This window comes from Bombus huntii, chromosome 2 (genome assembly GCF_024542735.1).
Source record: "Bombus huntii isolate Logan2020A chromosome 2, iyBomHunt1.1, whole genome shotgun sequence".
In the NCBI taxonomy this organism is placed as follows: domain Eukaryota; kingdom Metazoa; phylum Arthropoda; class Insecta; order Hymenoptera; family Apidae; genus Bombus; species Bombus huntii.
Genome location: NC_066239.1, coordinates 8958414 through 8979113, shown reverse-complemented (window position 1 = coordinate 8979113; position 20700 = coordinate 8958414). Strand labels below are relative to the sequence as shown.

At 31.0% G+C, this 20700-nt stretch overlaps 5 protein-coding genes across 11 annotated transcripts; 4 read left to right on the top strand and 1 right to left on the bottom strand.

Moving 5' to 3' along the window:
* Positions 1-54: 54 nt before the first annotated feature.
* Positions 55-4492, top strand: LOC126878323 (ionotropic receptor 75a-like). The gene is made up of 10 exons (XM_050641002.1): positions 55-314; positions 393-571; positions 895-1207; positions 1308-1461; positions 1633-1794; positions 2030-2244; positions 2327-2541; positions 2782-3050; positions 3280-3489; positions 3651-4492. Exons 1-10 carry the CDS (start codon positions 173-175, stop codon positions 3775-3777), a joined length of 1986 nt encoding a protein of 661 aa, XP_050496959.1. The 5' UTR covers positions 55-172; the 3' UTR covers positions 3778-4492.
* On the top strand, positions 4182-8787 carry LOC126878204 (ionotropic receptor 75a-like). The gene is made up of 10 exons (XM_050640763.1): positions 4182-4219; positions 4486-4700; positions 4997-5166; positions 5246-5554; positions 5869-5996; positions 6069-6230; positions 6477-6990; positions 7173-7444; positions 7811-8017; positions 8083-8787. The coding sequence occupies exons 1-10, from the start codon at positions 4182-4184 to the stop codon at positions 8174-8176; spliced, it is 2109 nt and encodes a 702-aa protein (XP_050496720.1). The 3' UTR covers positions 8177-8787.
* Positions 8788-9078: 291 nt separating this feature from the next.
* Positions 9079-11650, top strand: LOC126878320 (ionotropic receptor 75a-like). The gene is made up of 7 exons (XM_050640998.1): positions 9079-9602; positions 9789-9916; positions 10005-10169; positions 10285-10496; positions 10600-10814; positions 10924-11192; positions 11281-11650. Exons 1-7 carry the CDS (start codon positions 9309-9311, stop codon positions 11627-11629), a joined length of 1632 nt encoding a protein of 543 aa, XP_050496955.1. The 5' UTR covers positions 9079-9308; the 3' UTR covers positions 11630-11650.
* Positions 11223-17175, bottom strand: LOC126878319 (methionine--tRNA ligase, cytoplasmic). Of its 6 annotated transcripts, XM_050640993.1 has the most exons (19): positions 16940-17150; positions 16674-16867; positions 16401-16592; positions 16045-16199; positions 15843-15959; positions 15612-15761; positions 15417-15533; positions 15234-15355; positions 15032-15148; positions 14916-14954; positions 14673-14837; positions 14311-14587; positions 13849-14230; positions 13540-13753; positions 13221-13457; positions 12441-12759; positions 12141-12365; positions 11672-12051; positions 11223-11510 (listed from the first exon to the last, which is right to left on the bottom strand). In XM_050640993.1, the coding sequence occupies exons 4-18, from the start codon at positions 16126-16128 to the stop codon at positions 11902-11904; spliced, it is 2715 nt and encodes a 904-aa protein (XP_050496950.1). In that variant the 5' UTR covers positions 16129-16199; positions 16401-16592; positions 16674-16867; positions 16940-17150; the 3' UTR covers positions 11223-11510; positions 11672-11901. The 6 variants fall into 6 exon arrangements, with proteins under 6 accessions (XP_050496950.1, XP_050496948.1, XP_050496949.1 ...); XM_050640991.1 differs by lacking the exon at positions 16401-16592 and having other exon boundaries at positions 16940-17151; XM_050640992.1 differs by lacking the exon at positions 16401-16592 and having other exon boundaries at positions 15234-15349; positions 16940-17151.
* A 76-nt stretch (positions 17176-17251) lies between these two features.
* Positions 17252-19835, top strand: LOC126878321 (N-acetylglucosamine-6-sulfatase-like). 2 transcript variants are annotated; one of them, XM_050641000.1, is made up of 10 exons: positions 17252-17292; positions 17650-17702; positions 17771-17830; positions 17926-18132; positions 18213-18374; positions 18445-18618; positions 18679-18880; positions 18957-19249; positions 19334-19450; positions 19526-19835. In XM_050641000.1, the coding sequence occupies exons 2-10, from the start codon at positions 17700-17702 to the stop codon at positions 19691-19693; spliced, it is 1386 nt and encodes a 461-aa protein (XP_050496957.1). In that variant the 5' UTR covers positions 17252-17292; positions 17650-17699; the 3' UTR covers positions 19694-19835. The 2 variants fall into 2 exon arrangements, with proteins under 2 accessions (XP_050496957.1, XP_050496956.1); XM_050640999.1 differs by lacking the exon at positions 17252-17292 and having other exon boundaries at positions 17303-17702.
* Positions 19836-20700: the final 865 nt, after the last annotated feature.

Here is a 20700-nt window from a genome sequence, read left to right as displayed (position 1 = left end):
TGAAGGTTTACGAAGAAATATGGAGCTGTTGTATTAATAATACAAGGTAGTTGTGATTAATAAATGCAGAAATACAATATTAACGAGATAATAGAATATTCATGAACAATATTAGCGCAAGACCGACCAAACGTTGTACTGAAAACGTTCCTTCGGAAGATAATTCTGTACGATGAATCGAGTGTATTTTTCGTTGCTTTTAATAGTGCAATTAATTGCTATTTTGTGCGCTAACGAAAACAACTTCATCCGTGATTACTTTGCATTCAGAAAAGTGGAAAGAATCGTTGGATTTTCTTGCGACAACATGGAAAGTGCGTAGCGAAAGGTTTTCTATAAAGGTTCTTTTTAATTAAACACACAGGATCTTATCTTTATTTCGTTAAAAACAGATAATTTTAAACTCGCAAAAACCTTCAACAATATGTACACCACGTATATTTCAATATTGAACTCTACGGATGAATCGCGATTAGATATGAAAAAAGTTTTAAGAGCGGAGTACAATTGGTTGGGCGTTTTTTTGGATTCTCGATGCGATCGTAAGAGACATACTAAAGTCCTTGTGGAAGTAAGTAATTTATACTGGGAATTTTTTCTTACTTCCATAAATGTCTGAAATATTAATATCATTATATTACTGTCCTAAATCTATTCTTTATCTTTTCTTTTCCTTTTTAAATATACCTAGTTATTTAAGAATTGTTATACCTAAAAATAATTTACATATTCATAAGAATTCAAAGGTTTAATTGCATTAAATTGTTCTAAGAAAGGGGAATTATTGTACCACTAAAGTCTTAATCTCACATGTATTGAATCATTTTCTATTTTTGTTCTAATCTCACAAGTATCAAACATTAAAATAAAGTGCATAATATCTATTGCACATAGGCAACTAAATATTCTATGTACGATGAAATGCACAAATGGTTAATTTTGGGTTCGAACCTGAGCCATGTATTGGAAATATTAAACGATGACGCGTTCACTATCTCTACCGATGTTATAATTGCTGTGCCATCAACGAACAACTATATTTTGTACGATGTGTATAATCCTTGCAAAGATCGAGGAGGGTCGATGAATGTAACGCGCTTTGGAACGTGGAGCAATAAAACTGGATTAAACGTTACCTTAAATGAATCGAAATTCGAAAGAAGATCGAATTTGCACGGGATGAAACTCAAAGTTGGGATCGTTGTAAGTTGTGCCAGTTCTTTCTATGATCATTATCCGATTAATATAATTAATGAAATTAGAATTTTATATATGGTATAGTTCGACAGATAGAATAGACATTAAAGTAATCTATAAACTAAGAAATTTACAGATCGGTTTTAAACCAGAAAACATGACTTTTCACGAGATGATGCTACAATATAGCATGAAGTCAAAATATGGGCGATCGAAATTTCTCTACGTATTGTTACAACATTTGTCCGACATCTTCAATTTCACGTAAAAATTATATTGAATTCGATAAATTTATAAATTCTATTAGCAGCACAGTTTCCGTTCAACTGTATTAAATATGTGTTCTATGCACTTTAAAGACAATCGCTAAATATTAATCTGTGATTCTTTTCAAACAAAAGAATTTTTATTCATTCGTTGGTTTCTACTTTGCAGTATGGAGATCGTGCAAATAAATGCGCAAAGAAGATTCGATAATTCCGGACCTGTTTTCGCGGCTTTCAAAGAGAAACTCATAGACCTCTCGGCAAGTCCAGTGGCGATGAGGATCGGCAGATTAGATAACGGAGACATAATCGGACCGGTCTGGCCAATACGGTACATTACTACTTGCTTCTTCATACTTCTTCATACCGTTTGTTGTGTCTTGTATCTTATATGTATTCATAATGTTCTCAGAAATAGTATTTCAATGAACATGAATAATTGTCTAAGGTACAAGAATTCCTGTTGTTCTTCTTTCTTTCTTTTTTTCTGTAATTTGATCGTATCGTAATTTCACTATTCTAATCTTCTCTTCTAAATTCGGATTAATTGTATCTCATTGTCGTAGGTCGTGTTTTATGTTTCGCACGATATCATCGACGAAAATTAAACCAGGACAATTTCTGAAACCCTTGTCTGTGAAAGTATGGTATGTGATACTGGCCATGATAGGAATCGTGACAACAATTCTAGTTATCTTACTAAGATTAGAAGGCGTGCAAACTCCTACAGAGATTTATGGCCTCTCTGTTTTGCTCACAATAGGAGCTTTGTCCCAACAAGGTATATCATGAAAGAATTAATCGAACAGAATTAATCGAAGTTTTTGGATTTTTTTGACATTTGACGACATTTTTTCATTCAGGCTCTGCGTTCGTTCCAACACGTTGCGCAAGTCGTATAGCATTCCTACAAATCTTGTTCGTCGGTTTATTAATTTTGAATTATTATTCAGCGAGTGTCGTATCGAATCGTTTGAAAAACAGAGGCGAGAAGATGAACGATTCTTTGATTAGTTTGGCAAAGAGCAATATGAAACTTGCGGTGCAGCCTACGTCGTATATTCGCTCCTTTCTTCGGGTAATACCTCTTATGCAGCTACATATTTAAAAACAAAATATTTCGAAATAAAATAAAATAAATAAGATAATCTTTTAATAATTCATTTTCATGAACATAATTTTGGAATAAAATGTAACTCTCCAGGACGAATACAGTTTAATATTACAAATAATATATACATATAATAGAACAAATTTTTATTGAAAAAGACTTCGTATTTAAAAAATTTTCTTCAATATTACAATTTTTATGCCATAGGTGCCAGACAAAGAAGTAAGATATTTTTATGACAATCGGTGGTCGAAAATACCAGAGTCGGATAGATATTTATCACTAGAAGAAGGACTTAATCGCGTGGCGGAGGGTCATTTAGCCTATCACACGATGATCGATTCAGCTTATCCTTACATCGAACAGTCGTTCACTCGCCGAAGTATCTGCGAACTTACGGAGGTTCATCTGTTGCGTGCTGTTCTCGCATTTTATGCCAGGCATCACAGCCCTTTTACTGAACTGATGAAAGTAGGGTACGAAAGTCAATATACATGTAAATGTAGATCGACCTATTGCAGGTATTTCGAAACGATTCGAAAGCATCAATCGAGAGAACATGAAATTAATTAGAAAGTCGAGAAGACCAGAGTATTTAGAAATCAATTGAAATTACGTTTTATGCATAATTTCTGTAACAAATGTAAAACTCGAACGAAGATCGAATGAAAGATCTTTTGAAGATACGTATGTTACTTTTTTTAGCTTGATTAAAATTCAAAACGTTGGCATTCAGAAACGCGAATTGAAGCGATGGGCGGCTAGAAAACCATTTTGCCCGATCAACCTACTTATCGCCGAACCTCTATCGATTCACGAAGCTGCGCCGATTTTCATGTTCTTGTGTATCTCACTGGTTCTATCGATTCTCATTTGCATCGTTGAGAATATCGTCTTCTGTCTTTTCCCAGCACGGTAAATTACAAATTTAATTTAAGAGAATTTAATATACGAAACGTATGCTATATATGTATTAAATTCTCAATTTTTGTACAATAAGTAACATTAATTAATTAGTTAATATTATTCCACCTATGTAGGATGGTATAAAAACTATTCAAAATAATCTTTTTTAGACTTCCAAGTTTCATGATGGAGAAGAAACGCTTGATCGACTGGACTTCGCCTCTGCTATATTTACGAAACGTGAATCAGTCTCTGAGAAACTTTTTTAGTAAATGGAGCCCTTTTCAAAATCCCTAAAGTTTACCTATTGCCGCGATATAATTGCCATAAGCGCGAATTTGCTGATTAGTCGCTAGAACAACTACGAAGGATTCTCTACCAATTATTATAGATAACAGATACGGTATTCTATTACATTTAATTATTAGATTTTCTCAAACATATAAAACCTTAATCACGCGTAGTTTCCTCAAAATATTAAAGCAAAATATACATTTAAATATGGCCAGATCTTGAATTAATTATCGATATTGATTACGATATTGTAGCTTGTTTACTATTATCTTCAATCGAGTAATTAATTTTTAAATCCGTTGCCTTTCCTGTTCTCTTCCAATACGATACCATTAATATCTAGCTTGTCGTGAAATTCATATTTTAGGCAGCCTTTGACAGGAAATGAATAAAACACCGTGACACAGATGAATAATAATAATGCAAGTAATAACGCGGTCGATCTGTAACCAGGAATTCGATCAATAACGGGACTTAGCTTGTTTCTATTGGAACTGTCGCGTTGCGAATGGACGTTCGAATGAATGATTGATTAATCGAGCTGTATGCATTCCTTTTCGTGACTCGAGCAATTTGCCAAATTACACGAAATCGTTCGACAAGCTTGTCTTTCAGCGGAATCCCAAATGATACGTCCTGCATTATTATTATTAATATTATTATCATCATTATAATGTGATGCAAAAGTAATATTATAAAATAACGTAATAGAAAGGCAGGCGATGTCGAACGATTCGATGTGATCAGTGTTAATATTCGAACAGAATTCTTGGTTCGAGAAAAGAATAGTATAATGTATACCGTCTTATTCCTTTTATTGCAATTCGTTTTAATTTCGAACACGCAGGATCATGTATTCATCCGAGATTATTTTGTGTATAAAAAAGTACGAAATGTCGTAGGATTTTCTTGTGGCGATATTGTAGGTAAGCAATTCTTTCGTTGATTATTTGGAAATATGATATACGTAGCGCATTTGATATTAAAGTGTCATAAAACATCTAAAATACTGAACTGATAAATATATATGAAATAAATTAGTATTATCACTCTCAGTTTTCTTAGAAGCTTATAAACGGCGATTCATATATTGACGAATTATATAAATGGAATTATTTTCCAATACAACGTAATGTAAATGTGAAAATTCTCTCTTTGGAGAAAATGATTGTTCGAAGAAATGTAGTATCTAGGCAAATTCATATAACAGTGCGATATATAGGTGACTTCAATCTTCTGAAAACGCTAAGCACCACTGGCATATTTACGATAATAAGAGAACCCAGCGTGAAAATCGACTTCCGTAGGTTTATGAGAAGCGAAACTTGGACAGTAGGTGTCGTAATCGATTTGCGTTGTCGCAATGAGACCGCCGTACGAATTTTCGCTGAAGTAAGAGAAACTTCGTTTTTCACGATAACAACGATGATCGTTTGACAATGAATATCAATTGATTTTTATTTGAATTCAGAGCTCGAAATATCGAATGTACGATTACTCGTACAATTGGTTAGTGTTGGGCTCGGATTACAATAACAGTATTCCTTTCTTGAACGATACTGCTTATAACATAGTAACTGATGTTGCTCTTGCTATAACGAACAAAAATGGCTATGATCTGTACGATGTTTTTAATCACTGCAAATATCGTGGTGGTGCGTTAAACGTTACTGAGCTTGGTACCTGGCATCGTGAGTCTGGATTCAAAGTTTTCTTAACGCAGCCATTAATTAGTAGAAGGGCCAACATGCACGGCATGAGATTAAAAATATCTGGTGTGGTGAGTCCATCAATCGATTCCTGTAGACTTTTACATTTTCTCCTGGATTTTTTTTCAATGCCGAACTTGCTTAATTTACGAATGTTCTTTATCAGCTGTAAACGATAGTTTACACATCTTTCGGACGGTTTTTTAAAGAAAATACAATGCACTAAAATTTTTAATTAATCGGAAATAAATACATTTATCGCTTAGTTATTAATATTGAGCGTAGAAGGACTGTATAAGGGAGCAACATTAGCAATTTATCAAACGTTAATTAACGCTAGCTGAAATCAATAATTATGTGTTATCTCGAATTATATTATGCGTAGATTCAATACAGACCAAAAAATATGCGTCTCGAGGATTACATGCAAGACATAAATACGAGATCGTTGGATAGTATGCATAAATTTGTACACGCTATGATTTTGCATACAGGAGATCTTTTTAATTTCAGGTATTATATTCGATACTAATCGTTCGTTGACGCAGCGAATTTTATCTTTTCTTCTTTTTTTTTTTTTTTTAGCGTCCATGCCTCGGAAATAATTTATTGGGACCGACACAGCGTGCATGGTTTGATTTTCGAATTCTTACGGTCGAATTACATCGATTTCGCTAGTAATCCAAGAATTATGGTGTCTGAACGATTGGATTACGCTACTCTAATCGGCGCAGCATGGCCAATTAGGTGAGACAATACCCGACATATTAACTAAAGGCGATAAATAAATTATACCCAATATGTATATTTTCTATTAATCGTACCAGATATAGTGAATAGTATGATAAATGTGTCGTCAATCGCGATATATAAATTACGAAAATCTTATAACTTAAATTACCTACAAAAACTTGCTTAGTCCCTCTCCGTTTAATGTCTACAACCCGAGAAATGTTCGATGATACCTAATAGAAGAATTATATCTCTGGCCAGACCCTGTTTCATGCTGCTATCGACTTCAACGAATAAGATCAAGTTAGAAATCTTTTTGAAACCCTTCACACGGCAAACGTGGTACGTGTTTGCTGTTTTCGGATTATTTTCCGTATTCGTTATGAAGATGATAATGAATCGCGAAGATATTGGCAAGAGAGAAAAATATTCAGGAGCGGTGGTGCTGTCGATAGGAATCGTGTCTCAACAAGGTGCATATGAAAGATATCAATCGGAAGCTAAATTATCAAATACGTGGAAAGATCAAAATCTATTAAAACTATTTGAAATTTCGATAGGTGCAAATTTTTTGCCGAAACGTTTACCAAGCCGTATAGCGTTATTTCAAATAATTATACATAGCTGGATAATGTACAATTATTACTCTGCCAGTATTGTCTCGGCTCGATTGAGCGAACCCCTTGATATGATGGAAGATTCTGTAACTGTTCTTGCTGATAGTAATCTAAAAATTGCTGCGGAAGCCGTACCATATCTAAACTACTTTTTATACGTAAGTTTAATTACTACGTTTAAGTAAAAAATTAATTTGTCACAAATTGAAACTTCGAATTAAATCTGACAATATTTTCTGGCTTTAAAATTCTATGTAATCAAAGAATCCTTTAAAGTGATAGGAAAGATTGTTTAAGGCAAATGAAATCAATATTACGATATCAATGATATTATCAACAGAAACTGAACTGGGAATCGGATTATTTTCGCAAGAAACGCTGGGATCCTCTGCCAGAATCAAAACGATATCTCCCAATAGAAGAGGGTATCAGACAAGTCGGTCAAGGAATTTTAGCGTATCATACAGATCCTAATACAGCTTACCCTTACGTCGAAAGAATGTTCGATTCAAATAAAATCTGCGAATTGACGGAGATTCATTTGTTCAAACAATCGGTGATGGGAATGTACGCCAGTCACAATGGACAGTTCATTGAGATAGCAAAAATTGGGTGAATAATCGTAGCATATATTTCTTTCATTTAATAATTAGATTATGTGTGTGTATGTGCGAATTTTCATGTATTTATCAAGTACTCAATTTATTTCATTTTGCCCCTTTTTGGTTTTAACGTATAAAGCATATTCTTCATATTCTAATATAATTTAATTATGGAAATACGTCAATGTTGCTAAACTGTTAGCTACACAAATACAAAAATACATTCGAATCTCTGCTTGATTTTCATTTTTACTAAACTATTTTTACAACTAAAGAGTTGTCTTCATAAAAATATAAATTTCCATAGACATTCGCCGACTATTAATGACTATCTTTACTTAATATTTTAAAACTAACTTACTTGTCTTTTCTCTAGGTTGACAAAGATGTTTAATACTGGCCTTCGTAATCGGCAAATCAAACATTGGTCATCGAGGAAGCCACAGTGTCAACCCGACACTTTGTCCACAAGGAGCATCACGATCTACGAAACTGCTCCAGCTTTGATTTTATTGGCATTCGGAATGCTCGTAGCTGGAATCATTTGCATCGTGGAAAATATTATTTACAATCATACGATGAAGTGAGTTATTTCACTTTGTGCACGATCGTAAATATGGAAATAAAAATTTATTTTATACTTCATAGGAGTATGGAGAAAAGTGCACGAAAGAGAAGCGAAGCGAAAGGAAGTTTCAGCAGTAGCAACAGCGGACGTAACTTATTAGATATAAATCCATAATATTCGTATTGGTTTTTGATTCGATAAGAAAGTAGAATTTCAATTAGTAAGCTATTTCAATTAACTTATAAAATTAAAAAATGAAATAAAAGAACTAGTTATATGATGTATATATTTGTTTGCAAGGGATCAACATTCTTTTTGACATAGAAATTGTAAATTTTGAAATATAAGTAAAATTAGTCGATTAACTATTGATCTGATATAGTCATTATCGGATATTACTATGCTATAAAACAGTTCAGAATCACGAGTGGTTTCGTTTTCTAAAGAGCCATCACATCAAACCTGACATGTTTTCTCATGAAAAATAAAAGAATGGAAAGGAAGGACTGCCAGGGACTGTAGCACGAATACTCTACTTGTAGTCGTTCGATTTGCAATCGTGAATAAAGGCTAACAACAGTAGTGTCATGCGCTTTTACAATTTCTTTTATTTACAGTTAATCGTTGCACTGTACGCAAGTAAAATGGATATGATTCGTGATTATTTCGTTTTTAAGAATGTTGGTAGAGTGGCTGGATTTTCCTGCGGAGAGATCGAAAGTAGGTAGTTTTCATTCTGTGAAGCAAGTTTCTCAATTTTTTAAAATAAAATAGTATTTTTAAAAGAGCAAACATTAAATAAAAGATATTTCAAAGGTATCGTTTTATATATTATTACATTCTCAGATTTTTCTTAATTTAAAATTATTTTTACATTCAGAAAATTGAAATTATCGATTGAAAAATATTTTTTGGTTCAAGAAAATTTCGTGACAATTCATACACATAATTAAACAACAATTTCATTACGTATTATTTCATACACATTCGTATATTTTCGTTCCATTTTTAAAATTACACCGTACATAATAAATATTTACATGCAGATGATTATCAGATCGTTAAACTTCTCAATGATGCTGGGATTGGGGTGTCCATAAATCAATTTGCATCGACAATCGATATATCCCGATTTTTGCACAGTATTTATTGGAATTTAGGTATATTCTTGGACCTACAGTGCTCAATCGCGGACAAAGATGTAATGGAACTTTTCTACGAGGTATTATATTGCTTAAATCATGTTACACTTCTTACATTTGATGATTGATACACAAAAATTACTATTTAGACCTCGACCCATTACATGTTTGATCATTTGCATCAATGGTTGATCGTGGGAGAAAATATGAGCCATACTGTCAACTTATTAAACGACAGTACATTTAGTATCATCACGGATATCGCGATTGCTATACCAAGGGATGATGAGTACATTTTATATGACGTATATAATCATTGCAAATCTTGCGGTGGTTTGTTAAATGTTGCGGAACTTGGTACCTGGTCTAGGAACGATGGATTACAGATTACTCTGCGGTCAAATAAATTTTCCAGAAGATGGAATTATCATAGGATGAAGATCAAGATTGCTGGTCTTGTAAGTTGAAATAAATATATCTAAAAAAATGACATTGCTTAGATAGTAAGATATTAATTTTATAAAATTAATATAAATTAAACTCTTAAAGAATTAAACTGAAGCAATATAACATTTACATTTAGAAATTCATTGTTTGAAATATTTGTTTAGATCCATTTACCTTAGTGATACTTTTATACATAGGTAACAGTTAAACCTAAGGATCAAGATTTGGTGGAATATCTACGAGAAAAGAATGATATACGCACGGACAATTGGTCTAAGTTTGGATTTGCTATCATGGAACACGTTCGAGATCAATTCAATTTCACGTAATTTTTCAACATTTTCAGATTATATAATGTTATGATTTTATGCAATATTATGGTTTTCTCCGTCTATCACATAACCTATTTTTAGCTTTGAGGTGATAAAACTGGATCATTGGAGGAAAAATGATAGCAGTTTTGGACCATTGATAGCTGGCCTTCACGATGACATCTATCACATGGGATATTTTCCATCGATTTTGACTATCGAAAGACTCAATTATGCAAATGTAATTACGCAAGTTTGGCCCGCAAGGTACCATATTTTTCAAGTCAAGTTATGAAAATATACATTGAGCATTATAAACATATTTAATCAATAATATTCAGTATATGAAAGTATAAAATAATTCTTTAAATATGTTTTACAGAACCTGCTTTATGTTTCTTACTGTACCTTCGTCAAAAGTGGACATGAACCTAATCTTCAGACCATTCTCACGAAATGTTTGGTACATGATCCTTTTATTAATAATCGTCATAATTTTCGCTATGTGGATAATTTTTAAACTCGAAAAAGATGCTATTTACTCTGATTATGGGTCCACACTTCTCATTATTGCCGCTGCATTAAGTCAACAGGGTCTGTTAATAAAAAATTTGTTATAAATCGTATAACATTGTTCGTATAATAATGTTCATTTATTAAAATGGAATAAAAAATGGAACTTATATTTTAATTACAGGATTACCATTTATTAGCAATCAATCTTCTAGTCGTGTTGCTTTTTTTCATACAATGATCTTTGGTCTACTTGTATATAACTATTACTCAGCAGCAATAGTATCCAGCCGGCTGAATGCACCATTAGATAAAATGAACGATTCATTGTATTCATTAGTAAAAAGTAAAATGAGTCTTGCAGCGTTTAAGGATATATATTTCAGTGTTTTATTGCAAGTGAGTTTTAATTTTGCATGCTATCGAAAACAAACTTTTGTTTGTAATTTCGTTTCTATCATACGGATAGTTAAACATTAATTATTCATAACCGGAAAAATGTTTCTAGTCTTCTGCGGAAGATGTTCAATATTTTCAGAAACACTGGGAAACTATACCACAAAAGAAAAGATTTCTTTCGATAGAGGATGGTGTGGAAAAAATGAAGAACTTAAGATTTGCTTATCACGCGGAGCCCGATAACGTTTATCCATTTATAGATCGTAATTTTGATAAAGAAATGATTTGTCAGCTTACCGAAGTACATTTACTTCGTCCTTGTTCGTTAGGTTTATGGTCAACTCAACATAGTCCATTTCAAGAAATAACAAAAATAGGGTAAGAAAACTTCATAAGAATAAGTCCACAAAAGTTACATGTAGTATATATTTTTCTAAACGGTTTAGTAATTATATAATTGTTGTAGTATTCTTAAGATATCCACTTCGGGGATTCGGAAGCGAGAAGTGTCACGTTGGAGTTACAGAAAACCTTATTGCAACAAAGATAAATATCATGTATCTAGTGTAACTATTCATGAAGCGATACCAGTTATACTTGTTTTATGTTTTGGCATCATTTTATCAGCTGTTATTTGTTTCATCGAAAATGTAGTTTTCCGCAAATTAAGCACAAAACAGGAACAAGTAAAAAAATCTGAAAGTCGATTAAAAAAACGTAATCAGAAAAATATTGTACCAAGGATTAAAACTACGGTAAAGACAAAAATATCTATTCGTGTAACTAACAAAAAAAAATTTTTTTCTAATAAATAAAAATTTTCATTAGAAAATAAATGAATTATGTTACTTCTTTACCTTTGGTAGAAGAAGTTATGTGAGTTACAATTTTATAACTTTTTACCCGATGTACAAATTAATTTTATTAAATAAACTATATGGATTACATTACTTAAATGTGAAAATACTATATGGTATTATTCCGAAGTGCGTACGTTGCAATAAGAAATGTATAATGACTTTTTATTATATGAAACCACCATAGATTTTACTGATGTGAAATGTATACATGTTGATTAGCAATTTGCTTATTTCTTTTTCTTCAATTTTTTGTCAGTCGGAGCTGCAGCTGTTCCAGTGAGATCTCCTAATTGTTTTTTGAGTTTCAATAATTTTTCTACTTCTGGTTGCCATACAGATCTTTCTTCTTTAGCTTTCAATTGACGTACAAGATCGCCCTAAAAGTAGAAACATCAATTGCACAAAAAAAAGAATAATTGAAAAACTGAACATTTAATAAGTCCATAAATATAATATTTTATTGTACCTGTTTAGCGATGGCCGCTTCCAAACTTGCTACGTCCATTGCAACATCTCCATTTTGTTCAGGTACCGAAACCGTTTCAGGTTTTTTACTTTTCGATTCAGGGGATTTATTTTTTTCATTTATGAGATCAGGCAGCTTTTTTTTCAAAGCTGAGAAAATTTGAATTTGACTGGATGGCCATCCACTTTTATCGAACTTGGCCTTTAGTTTTTTAACTTTATTGTCCTAAAAATAAAGAAATGTATAACATATGTGACTAATGCATTAAATTTAGCAAAATTGCTTAAAAAATTCACTAACCATTTCTGTAATTGCACTATCCAATGATTTTACATCTCCGCTACTGCTACTTGTAGTTTCTTGCTTACCAGCATACTTTCTTCTTAATATTTCTACATCTTTATCCTCTATTTTTTTAAATAGCGGAGATGGTTTACCAATTTTATGTCCCGTGGGAAGTATGCTTGTGATAACGTCAGGTATATAGCCATAGTTATTGGTTTGCAATCCTAACTGGGATCTTAATTCGCGGGCGGTGCATGGCATGAATGGAGCCAAAAGGGCTGATAAAAGACATGCCAAGTTACAGCAAATACCGATGATCGTTCCAGCTCTTTTTCTACAAACAATAGAAAAAAGCACAAAATTACGCTATGTTTAAACTAAAAATAATGACGCCACTTAGTTCTATTAAGCGAGTGTTATTCATAAGTACTGTAACAGACCTGTACAACATAATTTAATATATGAAAGTTGATTAACAGTCACAGTCAATTAACAGGACTTACTTTACAGCATAAAATTAAGTCATGTAACAGCAACATAAATCATGTAATCCTCACTGAACAAGGGTACCTAGGAAATAAAGATATTCTAATCTCTAATATAATAAATTATTTTACATGATATGAATTCCCACTAATTGAAACGAAAGTAATAGAATAAAATGGGGACAGCATGCAACAACATCTAAAGATGGCTTAAATATACAAAATATTTGTATGAAAACATGTAAAGGCCTACAGTACACTTACGAACGGCATAATCTCATTATGTAATTAAAACGGACATAGCACTTACTTATCATTATCTGTTCCTTTAATTTTCACCCATGGCTCTTGGAATTGCATGTATTGATTTCCATGTTTTGAAATTGCTAAAACGTTTTTCAAACCATCACGTAATTTAGCTTGTTCCAAAGCATGTATATAAGATGATAATTCACGCTGAGCTAATGCCAGTAATATTAAGTCATCTTCCTGAAGTTCTATCGGCGGTATCTTAGAATCAAAGTATTTTTCCGCAAATACTAGAGCCCTATTTATTAAAAGCAGTCTTTGAAAACATTACTAGAAATAAAAATCAGAATTCATACCATTTACCATAAAAAAACAAATACCTATTAACAAAATTTCCAAAATTGTTTAATAATTCACTATTATTTTTAGTCGCTAAATCCACCCAATTAAAATTCGAATCTTGTGTTTCGGGTCTAACATATGCAAGATAAAATCGCCAAACATCAGCCGGTATACCTGTATCCCTAGCATCAGTTCCAAATACTCCGATACCTCTCGATTTAGAAAACTTTGTATCTTCATAATTGAGGTATTCTAGAACCAGGTTAAATCATTAATAATTAATTGTTTATATAGAAAAGTACTTAACAATACATAATTCTTTTGTCTTTAATATATTAAATGTATACCTGTTGCCATTAAATGCTTCATCAATGTATAACCTTCATTAGCTGCTAATAAATAAGCAGGGAACATAATTGCGTGAAATGGAACATTGTCCTTTGCCATAAATTGGTATAGATCAACTTGTACATCTGTAGGCTTCCACCATTGTTGGTATTCCTTCGTATATCTTTTTGTAATACTGATATAACCAAAAGGAGCGTCGAACCAAACGTAAAATACTTTATTTTCAAAACCTTTTATTGGAACAGGTATTCCCCATTTTAAATCTCTTGTTATACATCGTGGTTTAAGTCCATCACGTAGCCACGGTTTTGCAACCACTTTTGCAACGCTTGACCATCCCTTTTCTACTGTTGAGGACCACTCTTTTAACTTGTTTTCTAACTGCAAAGTAATATTTTCTTCATTGAAATATGATATACTTATAATAAATAATGTCATAGGTATCATAAACAAATTCTTACCTTCGGTAAATCTAAGAAGAATTGTTGCGACTTTTTAACAATAGGTCTATTACTACATACTTTACATCGCGGAGATATAAGATCCGTTGCATTCACCAAATGACCGCATCCATCACACTGATCGCCACGTGCATCTTCATATTTACACCTTGGACAAGTTCCTTCTACAAATCTATCGGCCAAGAACCTATCACAGGACTCGCACAGAAGCTGATCTACAATTTCACTTAATACATATCCTTCTGATTTAATTTTTAAGAAAAATGATTGTACAATTCTGGAATATAAAATATTATATTAGTTAATAGCTAAATAAATTGTATTTTAAATCAATTAAGCAGCTAATACGAATTTCATCTTACTCTGTTTGTTCTGGTGTAGTAGTACGACCAAAATAGTCAAACCCAATATTAAACCATCGATAAACATCATTATGTATGTCAAAAAATTTATCACAAATATTTTGGGGTGTCGTTTTCTCTTCCAAAGCTTTAGCTTCTGTAGCAGTACCATATTCGTCAGTACCACTAAAAATTTGTATCATTTTTATTATAAATGATTATTTAATTTTTATATTATATCATGTGGAAAAAGGTGGTACATACCTAATAAAAAGGGTATTATAGTTTCTTTGTCTGCAATATCTGTAAAGAAGAAAGTTATTTAAAAATATGTACATTTGTATGATACTGTTATAAGACCTACTTATTAAGAAACACACCGGGCAAAAATATCAGCAGAAAGAACACAACCAATAATATTTCCTAAATGAGGAACATTGTTGACATAAGGTAATGCTGATGTTATTAAAATATTTTTTTCTCCTTTTTTTGGCAATCTAAAAATTATGGATAAATTTATATTAATTGTGTAAGTATTATTTCCTTTAAGATAAAATCATTTATATGTACATTCAAACGTACACAGGATAAGGAAAGTTTTTTACATCAAGATATGATTTAGAAGACCAATTGCTTGAAATATTTTGTATTTCTTCCTGATTAACTGCTTCCATTTCTTTTTCTTTAGTTGGACTAAGCTGCAACTAATAGTTGATATCAGATGTAGAAAAATATAAAGTATATACATATTAATAGCAAACTTACATCAGCTGGTTTAGAAGGTTTAGGATTTGAACTAGTATTAACAGGAAACCAAGATACAGCTTGAATACTGAAAATTGCTTTTGAGCCCCTTTCAAATTTGTATTCTTCAATGGAATCCTAGAACAATCAAATATACAAATATTATTAACTTTGACACTAACATCAATATAAAATATAAAATTAATGATAAAAGACCTGTATAACTGGCAGCAATTCAATACTGGATATCCAATTTTTAATTGATAAATATTCTTTATTTAATTCATTTCCAATTTCTGTGACCATTACTGTAGACCATAGAGTTACCCAAATACATATATCTGCCAATGATAAGTCATTATTATCCTAAAATAATTTCAATAAAACTTTAATTTTGTAACAATAATTTGACTAATATCACACTAATGCTATTTTATTATGAATTACCTTAATTAAGTACTGTTTGTCTTCTAACGCATTATTAAGTTCTCTTAATAAGGACCATAAACATGACTTTTGTGTGGTTTTGTAAATTCCTGTATTACCATAAAATGCTATAGCTGGCTGTAAAGTGTATGATGTTTATAATATTCTATTAATTTATATTATTATATACATAAACACTCATAATTAATTTATTATTCTTTACCTGTAACCGAGATATTTCCCATTCCAACCATTTATTATTAAGGAGTTTTGACTCTTGAGATGAAGAAGGTACTATGAGCTGCATTGCTGCATTAGTACTAAATAGTACTAACCCAGATGAAAGTTCAATAGAAGGTAAACGGCTCAAAAAGCCAACTATACATAAAATGAGAAGACTCACTTTATATTAACTGATATACTGAAATGACTTAAAAATCACAATAAATCTCTGGTTTAAGTGGTCAATTTAAATTATATTTTTTCATTGAATATATGATTTATAATATCAAAAGCCATTTTCTGGTGTCATGTAATGATTATTGAATGAACAATCATCGAACAACAAAATATACCTACTTTAATAGTAAGATGTTATTCCAAATGGAAATCAAAATATTTTATCACTCTAATTTCAAGGATAGCAAGATAATGATATGGAAACATAAATGATATGATAAATACATATATATTAAACTCTGCTAATTAAAAATTCTAGATTGTTTAAAGAATTTGTAAAAGGTCAATGAATTTTAAAATGATGAAAGCAACCTACAAGTGAAACAAACATATGGTATTTCATCATATGATCAGAAATCGGATTACTTGGGGCGGAAACATTAAATTTCTTACCTTTTGGCTGTACCGTTTTTACGGTAACAGCATGTTGTGCTACTTTAGCTGCAATTACTAACTTTAAAGTATTCGGATTGCCCTCGTTCGTTGAAATATTCATTTTCATTAATAAGTTAATAAATATTCACAATAAATAGATGAAAATATTTTCAGCACACAACCGACACATGTGAGCGACAAGTAAATGCAGTCTGTAAGCAGATACCATGAACAATTTCACAGCACATTGCCAATCTATTCGAAACTAACCTCATTCTATTAACCTCAAAAGTTTAAATACACTTTGTCATTCATATTACTTATTTAACAAAATCCATTAGAATGTTTTTGGTTATGTAGAATGAAATCACACAACGAATAATTGTTCATTCGTTTAATATAACGTAATATAAAATTGAAGATACACTAAATGACAGTTGGTAATACCGAAAGTTGTTATTGCATCTACGAGCATTTTAATTCTAACGTTTAACATTCATTGCAAGAGCTTTTTGCTAATAAAATCTATAAATTTAAGCACAGTGACATTTTTATCTTTAAATATTTTTCTTTCATACAGTACTTAATAAATATTTTCATACATAAGTACATATAGGTACAAATTTAGTGAATAGTGGTGTCCTCTGGCGTGAATTGTATATATTATTAAGGAGAATTTGATTCTGTAGTGAAGTTTAATCAAGTTTAACATTTGAATTCTACAGCAATTTTAATTTATTATTAATATTATTTAATGTCAAATGATATATAACATAGAATATAAATTTAATTTACATAATATTTCTTATAACAGTTTTTCTTATAAAATTTTATTTTTTCTTGTAAATCGTGCGAAATAAGTTTAGGGGAATACCCTTATTTCTATTTATATCTTGCATTTTTATGTATTTTCAATTATTTAGAATTTAAAAGAAAATGACTATTTTTTTAACTTGTATATTTGTAAGTTGTATATTCTTATCATACTGTGCAGAAAACATTGTACTAATTATTGCTGATGATTTGGATATATTTCTTGATGGCATGGTAAATATGAAAAAAAAATAGAAATACAAAATGAATAAACATACGAACTAATTAATTGTTATTTTTAGACACCAATGCAAAGTACACTGGAATTAATTGGGAATAAAGGTGCAACATTTTCAAATTGTGTAAGATGGAAATTTAATTTCTTAATAAATAATTATTAATTAGGACCATGTTTAACATTAAAGTATATTAATAAAATATTTCTTTTAATAATTAGTTCGTCGCTTCACCTATTTGTTGCCCAAATAGAGCATCAATTTTAACTGGAACATATCAACATAATCATTTGGTAATAAATAATTCAATTAGTGGAGGATGTAACAGTATCGAATGGCAAAAACTACAAGAACCAAATACATTTGCAGCGCACTTGAAAAAAGAAATGCTTTATAGAACTTTTTATGGTGGAAAATATTTAAATCAGGTACATATCTACAAAATATTATAAACTGTAATTAGTTGAACATAAAGTGTTTCTAATTTAATTAAAAAAATGTTATGGAGTATGGAGAAAAAATAGTAGGTGGATCTTCTCATGTACCAGAAGGATGGGATTGGTGGGTTGGACTTATTGGAAATTCAAAATATTATAATTATTCCTTATCTATTAATGGGACTGAAAAAAAATTTGGTAGTGAACCAAATGATTATCTTACTGATGTAATTGTAAGTATGGAAAAATCATGTGTACATATGTACATACTTTTATAGTATATTTAAAATTATCTTCTTTCAGAGTGATCTGGCAATAGATTTCATTAAGGCACATAATTCAAATAGTGAACCATTTCTTATGGTTTTAGCACCGCCTGCACCTCATGCACCTTTTATACCAGCAATGAGGCATATTGATAAATATAAAGATGTAATAGCTAAAAGAACACCTAATTTCAATACACAGACTCAAATGGTATAAAATATTTTTCATACAAATTTTGATGTCACTATGTTAAACTGTATTATTTAATAGGACAAGCATTGGCTAGTACAAAGGGGGCCATCTCCACTTCCTGATAATTTATTGCCTAAGTTAGATGAAATCTATAGAAGGAGATGGGAAACATTGCTAGCTGTTGATGAACTTGTAGAGAATGTATATGAAGCTTTAAAAGTGGGAAATCTTTTAAATAATACTTATATTATATTTACATCAGATAATGGATATCATATTGGTAGTATATTTTGCGTTTAAATAAATTTTAACATAAACCAGATATGAATTAAAATGGATTGTACATACTATTTTAGGCCAGTTCAGTATGCCGATAGATAAACGCCAACCATATGAAACAGATATTAAAGTTCCATTATTAATACGAGGTCCTGGAATTACACCATCAAAGATTGTTGCACCTGTCAGCAGTGTTGACTTATTTGCAACAATTTTAGGAATAGCTGGTATACAACGTCCATCTGATGGAATGTCATTTTTAAAAAAGATATTGCCAAAAGATAGAACTCTCTTAATAGAGTATAGAGGAGAAAGATCTAAAGGTATTCCATCCTCAGGTTGTCCAAGTGATTATGATCCAAACCTTACAGTATGTATTAGATATATAAGAACAGTTGTATGCAAAATGTATATGATATAAATTTTATTTTTGCGGAATTTATTATTTTCACAGTTATGTTCCAAAGATATGGCATGCAAATGTCAAGATGCTGCAAATAATACTTTTAGTTGCATACGACGTGTATCTCCAAAATTTAACAATATTTTCTGTATCTTTGAAGACGATAAGGTACTGTTAATAATAAGAATAATAAAGTAACATAAAAATAAAGTAATTATTAATGACATTTGTTGTTTTTTATAGCATTATATTGAAGCATACAATATAACTACAGATAAGTATCAACTAGAAAATATTGGATATACCATGAAGCGTCATCATAGATACAGATTGAGGAAAAGTCTGAAAAGAATGAGTATTTGTAAAAACGAAGATTGTATTGTTACAAATATGGAAAACATATATGTTTAAGTCTCAATGTATTATAGATTTCATTAGTATATCTTATTTGACTATATACATTTTAAATTTATAATATGAGTGTCCGTATAAAGATCTTTTATTATGTAATTAGTGAAATATTTATTAAATCCAATATTCATTTTCTTACGAATTTATTTTATGTTTAATATATCTATAAACGTATGAACCATTAAATATGAACCATTAAAAGTTGGAAATGCCGACGGCCGTCTTACTTCGAATTACTGCATTTATGGAAATCATGAGCGAAGAATACGCCGCGAATCTGGATATAAGAATAACTCGTCTTGCTTCCCGGGAACCTCAGGCAAACTGTTTTCTTAGCAAATATTTTTATTAAAGCCCCGCGGTTCGAATATCTGAATAGCAATCGCGCTATTCGGGGGTGGAGAAAAAGAAAACTGAATGAAGACAGAACGTAGAAATATGCTTTTGCCATATCCATAAATTTAATCTATTAAAACGTTTTGAATCGTTTAAGGATTTATGAAATATTATGATAGTAAAATTATCCTGTAAATTATTAAGATCGACGTCAAAAAATATTCTGTCATTTTTTATATTTTATGCTTTAAAGAATAAAATTTTATAATTTGTTTTCAACAAATATTGGTTAATAAATTTTTAAACTTATACAGACTCTATTCTTCTGACCCTAAACGACGGGGATAACTATAGGGCAAAGTGGCACGATTTGATGCTTTTCAGTGCCAAGCCCCGTAAGAGACATCCTTTCATGTTGCATAAAAGAACGTTGGAATGTTTGTACACACGTTAACCACTCTATAGGCTGTTTAATCGTTTGCACAGATGGTAATTTAAGATAATATGATGTCCATACAATTACACAAAAATCAATATAAATTGAAAATACCATTACAATCAATAACTATTTGTATTTCAATTTTCGTAATCGATAATATGGATCAACTTTTATGGATAACACGATAACTCTGAAAAATTTTTACGAAATAAAATGAATTTCGAAATACATA

Bases quoted from the DNA above. Each gene is read 5' to 3' on its own strand.
- LOC126878319 (XM_050640991.1), bottom strand. From the start codon at position 16,782: ATGAAAATGAATATTTCAACGAACGAGGGCAATCCGAATACTTTAAAG. The intron at 15,960-16,044 runs GTAAAGAATAAT...TACACTTTACAG, and splicing joins GGGAAATATCTCGGTTACAG to CCAGCTATAGCATTTTATGG. The intron at 14,588-14,672 runs GTAAGATGAAAT...TTTATATTCCAG, and splicing joins ACTACACCAGAACAAACAGA to AATTGTACAATCATTTTTCT.
- LOC126878320 (XM_050640998.1), top strand. From the start codon at position 9,309: ATGTTTGATCATTTGCATCAATGGTTGATCGTGGGAGAAAATATGAGC. The intron at 10,170-10,284 runs GTACCATATTTT...TATGTTTTACAG, and splicing joins ACGCAAGTTTGGCCCGCAAG to AACCTGCTTTATGTTTCTTA. The intron at 10,497-10,599 runs GTCTGTTAATAA...TTTTAATTACAG, and splicing joins CGCTGCATTAAGTCAACAGG to GATTACCATTTATTAGCAAT.
- LOC126878323 (XM_050641002.1), top strand. From the start codon at position 173: ATGAATCGAGTGTATTTTTCGTTGCTTTTAATAGTGCAATTAATTGCT. The intron at 1,462-1,632 runs GTAAAAATTATA...TCTACTTTGCAG, and splicing joins TCCGACATCTTCAATTTCAC to TATGGAGATCGTGCAAATAA. The intron at 3,051-3,279 runs GTACGAAAGTCA...TACTTTTTTTAG, and splicing joins ACTGAACTGATGAAAGTAGG to CTTGATTAAAATTCAAAACG.
- LOC126878204 (XM_050640763.1), top strand. From the start codon at position 4,182: ATGAATAATAATAATGCAAGTAATAACGCGGTCGATCT. The intron at 6,231-6,476 runs GTGAGACAATAC...ATCTCTGGCCAG, and splicing joins GGCGCAGCATGGCCAATTAG to ACCCTGTTTCATGCTGCTAT. The intron at 6,991-7,172 runs GTAAGTTTAATT...TATTATCAACAG, and splicing joins ATCTAAACTACTTTTTATAC to AAACTGAACTGGGAATCGGA.
- LOC126878321 (XM_050640999.1), top strand. From the start codon at position 17,592: ATGACTATTTTTTTAACTTGTATATTTGTAAGTTGTATATTCTTATCA. The intron at 18,133-18,212 runs GTACATATCTAC...AATGTTATGGAG, and splicing joins GTGGAAAATATTTAAATCAG to TATGGAGAAAAAATAGTAGG. The intron at 18,375-18,444 runs GTAAGTATGGAA...ATCTTCTTTCAG, and splicing joins ATTATCTTACTGATGTAATT to AGTGATCTGGCAATAGATTT.